At 39.5% G+C, this 4169-nt stretch overlaps 1 protein-coding gene across 1 annotated transcript; it reads left to right on the top strand.

Annotated features, from left to right (window-relative positions):
• Positions 1–938: 938 nt before the first annotated feature.
• On the top strand, positions 939–2670 carry LOC106591488 (olfactory receptor 52K2-like). Its single transcript, XM_014182712.3, has 2 exons — positions 939–1051; positions 1428–2670. Exon 2 carries the CDS (start codon positions 1475–1477, stop codon positions 2405–2407), a length of 933 nt encoding a protein of 310 aa, XP_014038187.2. The 5' UTR covers positions 939–1051; positions 1428–1474; the 3' UTR covers positions 2408–2670.
• The last annotated feature ends 1499 nt before the right edge of the window (positions 2671–4169 follow it).

The raw sequence follows: 4169 nt of genomic DNA on the forward strand, positions 1-4169 counted from the left end.
CTTGTGTAGGTCAACAATCTTGTCCCTGACATCCTTGGAGAGCTCTTTGGTCTTGGCCATGGTGGAGAGTTTGGAATCTGATTGATTGATTGCTTCTGTGGACAGGTGTCTTTTATACAGGTAACAAGCTGAGATTAGGAGCACTCCCTTTAAGAGTGTGCTCCTAATCTCAGTTTGTTACCTTTATAAAAGACACCTGAGAGCCAGAAATCTTTCTGATTGAGAGGGGGTCAAAAACTTATTTCCCTCATTAAAATGCAAATCAATTTATAACATTTTTGACATGCGTTTTTCTGGATTTTTGTTGTTATTATTCTGTCTCTCACTGTTCAAATAAACCTACCATTAAAATTACAGACTGATCATTTCTTTGTCAGTGGGCAAACGTACAAAATCAGCAGGGGATCAAATACTTTTTTCCCCTCACTGTAGATAGTGTGGTCTACAGCTTATCATGAGATACTCTACCTCAGGCGAGCATAACCTGGAGACTTCCTTAGATATCGTGCACAAGCAGCTATTTACAAAAATACACACAAAAATTTCACTTTGCGTCAATCACATTGGGCTGTTGTAAAGTGACAGTTCACTGGCCCCATAATACTCATTGGGCTGTTATAAAGTGATTGTTCACCCAAGTTACACATTGACAGATGACTGGCAATATATGGACAACGGATGAGAGTCAGCAACTGAAAACGTGGCTTCGTTTACTTGATCACAATTTAGTGTTAGCATAATTGAATGCAAAACAATGGGAGAACGCTGAACAGTATTGCTACATCAACTCAGTCACCAATGAATTACATGTTAATATAAGGAGATGATAATATTGCAAAAGTTGTTTTTAAAATGTTAATCATTAAGTAGACTACAAAGCAACACATATGTCAGGAGGTTCCTAGGTTACATCAGCTAGGTGACAGACCTCTAGGACACTAAAGGGCTGTCCTTTACTGGTAATGAGGCAATAAAAGGGCCTGTCAGGGGTCTGTCACAACTGAAGGTAGCCTCCAGCTCTGGTCGTGGACTGACATCCAGGAAGAGAGAAGTAGGCATGCTTTAATTATTATACAACGGGTGGGTCTAATCCTGAAAGTTGAATGGTTAAAAGGTTATTCCAGGGATCTCGGGCATTATCACATAAGTACGGTAGATGTAATTCATGTGTTTCCATTAGGCAAAGAAAAATGTGTGTTATGTTTAACAGTTGCAAAATATATATATCTATATATGTATATATGTATTATTTTGATTTTTGTTTTGTTCATTTTAGTTGTAGAGATGAGTTCTTTCTGTCATATTTGTTGTAGTCACAACAACATCATGATCATTGCAGTAGGCAACAGTGTGCTCTTTTAATTCAGTACATTCATTGGACAAACATATGTGCTGAAGACTATATGACTATTTTTGTATTATTTCAGGTGGGCTGCTTTCCAGAAGGCAATTACAAAATCATTCTACAGTAGTTATGTATACAAACTCTACATACATGTTGAGCATGGACTCACTGGCCATTGCTCCATCAGGTGTTTACCCAGCGTTTCTTTTTGGAACCCTTACGTACTGTTTCATTGTGTTTTGCAACGTGACGGTTTTATCCACCATAGCCCTGGACAGAAAGCTGCATAAACCCATGTTTATCCTACTCTTCAACATGCCTATCAATGATTTGATTGGTGCTACAGCCTTCTTCCCTCAGCTGTTGGTGAGCATCCTGGCTCAGAACAGGTCCATCTCCTACCCTGCATGCTACCTCCAAGCTCTGCTCGTCCACCTGTATGGAGCTGGCTCCTTAACTATCCTGACTAGCATGGCTTATGACAGGTATATCGCAATCTGCTGTCCACTGAGGTATAACTCCATCATGAGTTCCAGTAACTTGATGAAAATCATCATTTTCATGTGGCTTTTGGTCATTACCCTGATTGTGGTTCTGCTGGCTCTGGTCACTCGCTTCAAGATCTGCAGAACAACAATAGTGGATATATATTGTAACAATCCATCATTAGTGAGGCTCATTTGTGATGACACACGTATAAACAACTACTATGGGTTGTTGATAACAGCTGTCTTTCAGGGTGTATCGTTGATAGTGGTTATATTTACCTATATCCAGATCCTGCTCACCTGTGTCATGAATAAGTCGTCTGATGCCCGGAGCAAGGCCATTCAGACATGTGGTACACATCTTGTAGTGTTCATATTCTTAGAGTTCAACGCCTGCTTTAGCCTGATATCTCATCGATTCGAGCAAGCAGCCCCTTCCTTGAGGAGGGCTTTTGGAGTATCAGTTATGGTGTTCCCTCCCATTCTCAATCCCCTCATATATGGTCTAAAAACGAAAGAAATTCGGCAAAATGTTCTGGGTTTCTACAAACGAAAGGTATCTTCAGTTAAATGAGAATAAATACTGTACATGAATCTGTATAATACACGGCATGGGCTTTAGACAGTTTTTAAGGCCTTCCCAATAAAATAAAGAAATGCTCCTTTGTAAATCAGTCAAAAAAAATTAGAGTTGTGTTCCGTCTTTTTGTGCAAGACAATGACAACATTTTCTTTTTTTTTTAGGTTAAAATGTGTAATGGGTTAAGATCGGTTATGGGTGTGTGTGTGTGTGTGTGTGTGTGTGTGTGTGTGTGTGTGTGTGTGTGTGTGTGTGTGTGTGTGTGTGTGTGTGTGTGTGTGTGTGTGTGTGTCTTGTGTATGTGTGTGTGTGTGTGTGTGTGTGTGTGTGTGTGTGTGTGTGCAGCTCGTAGAATTAATACAGTACATTTGATTGTAACAATAGCAAAAGACACGTCAGTTGTCCACTGTACATGGATAATTAAGTTGTATTGTATAATTGTTATGCCTGTACTTTGTCCCTGTGAGAAGGTAGGCCTATCAGTGACAGAAAGACCAAAAATGGTCTATACAATGGCACCAGAGTATAACAAGTCAGTCATTTCTGTTTTTGGAAGGTGTACAGTAGGTTTTTTGTAGCATAAATAATTAGTCTATCCCCCTTTTTTAAATCAAGGAATCTGAATTGGACCAATGGATAACCAAAACCAATAAGCCATTTAGAACACCCCGGGGTGTCAAGAAATCACTCACTTGCTTTGAAACGGACATGGTAAATGATATAACAACCATTGTTGGGTTCCATTCATTTTGGGCCCTATGAAGCTAATGTTAATCAGTGACTGATTTAGCTGGAACAAACTAAATAACCCTACAAATACACTTAAAAAACGGTATGGGGCAACGAACAACAGACAATGTAAGTAGAAGATCATCTTTTGAATAAACTAGTAAGGACGTTTCAGGCTTGTCAAGGTTTCACAACAAAAGGTAAATCATGCTGTCAATGGGAAGATCTCAATTGCCTACTCCTGTTGTTCTCTCTCCTCGTCTCCTTCTCAAAATCCATTGGATGTGAAAGCCAGAGGTCCCTTCCCTTCGGACCTTCTCCTCCAATGGGTTTTGAGAAGGAGACGAGGAGAGAGGAGAGAGGACACGAGAAGTATGAGACCTTCCCTAAGACATCAAACTATGAGAGACATTTAAAGCAATTTGATGACTCCTATGACGAAGGCCATCCTGTGATATCTTTGATCATGGTTATAACAGTCTGTGTTGAAGAATGACTCCACATTTTAAGATGCATAGGCACCACCTAATTTCATATTATTTGGTGCCTATCTTTCCTATTTCATCGGGATTACAGTATAAAGATCGATCAACACCACAGATGGCGTGAGACATGGACTCATCTTGAAATTAGACTTTAATTGATCTGTGAAAATGTGTCTACACACTGAATATCGCTCTGTTCCACTATTGTTTCACTTCACTGATTCAGTCTGGAAATTCTCCAGTCGAGGCACTTGATCAGCATCCTCTCAGAAACTATGGGCGGGTTTAGCCCACATGGCTTCTGCTGATTGGTTGAAGATCATTTTGCGTAGCACCCTTCATCAGAGGACAGATTAATTTCAGTGCCATACAGGTTGAATCAACTACATAAAAAAGTACTACAAAGGATGCAAATACAAAACCAAACTGAGAATGAATGTGTCAGGAAAAGAGTGGTGGAAAGTGTGGTTTACAAATTGAAAAAAATATTCACATAATGTTTTTGATATTTTATGAGAAAAGTGGTATTCCAGCCGACAGTT

This window comes from Salmo salar, chromosome 20 (assembly GCF_965601325.2).
Source record: "Salmo salar chromosome 20, fSalSal1, whole genome shotgun sequence".
In the NCBI taxonomy this organism is placed as follows: domain Eukaryota; kingdom Metazoa; phylum Chordata; class Actinopteri; order Salmoniformes; family Salmonidae; genus Salmo; species Salmo salar.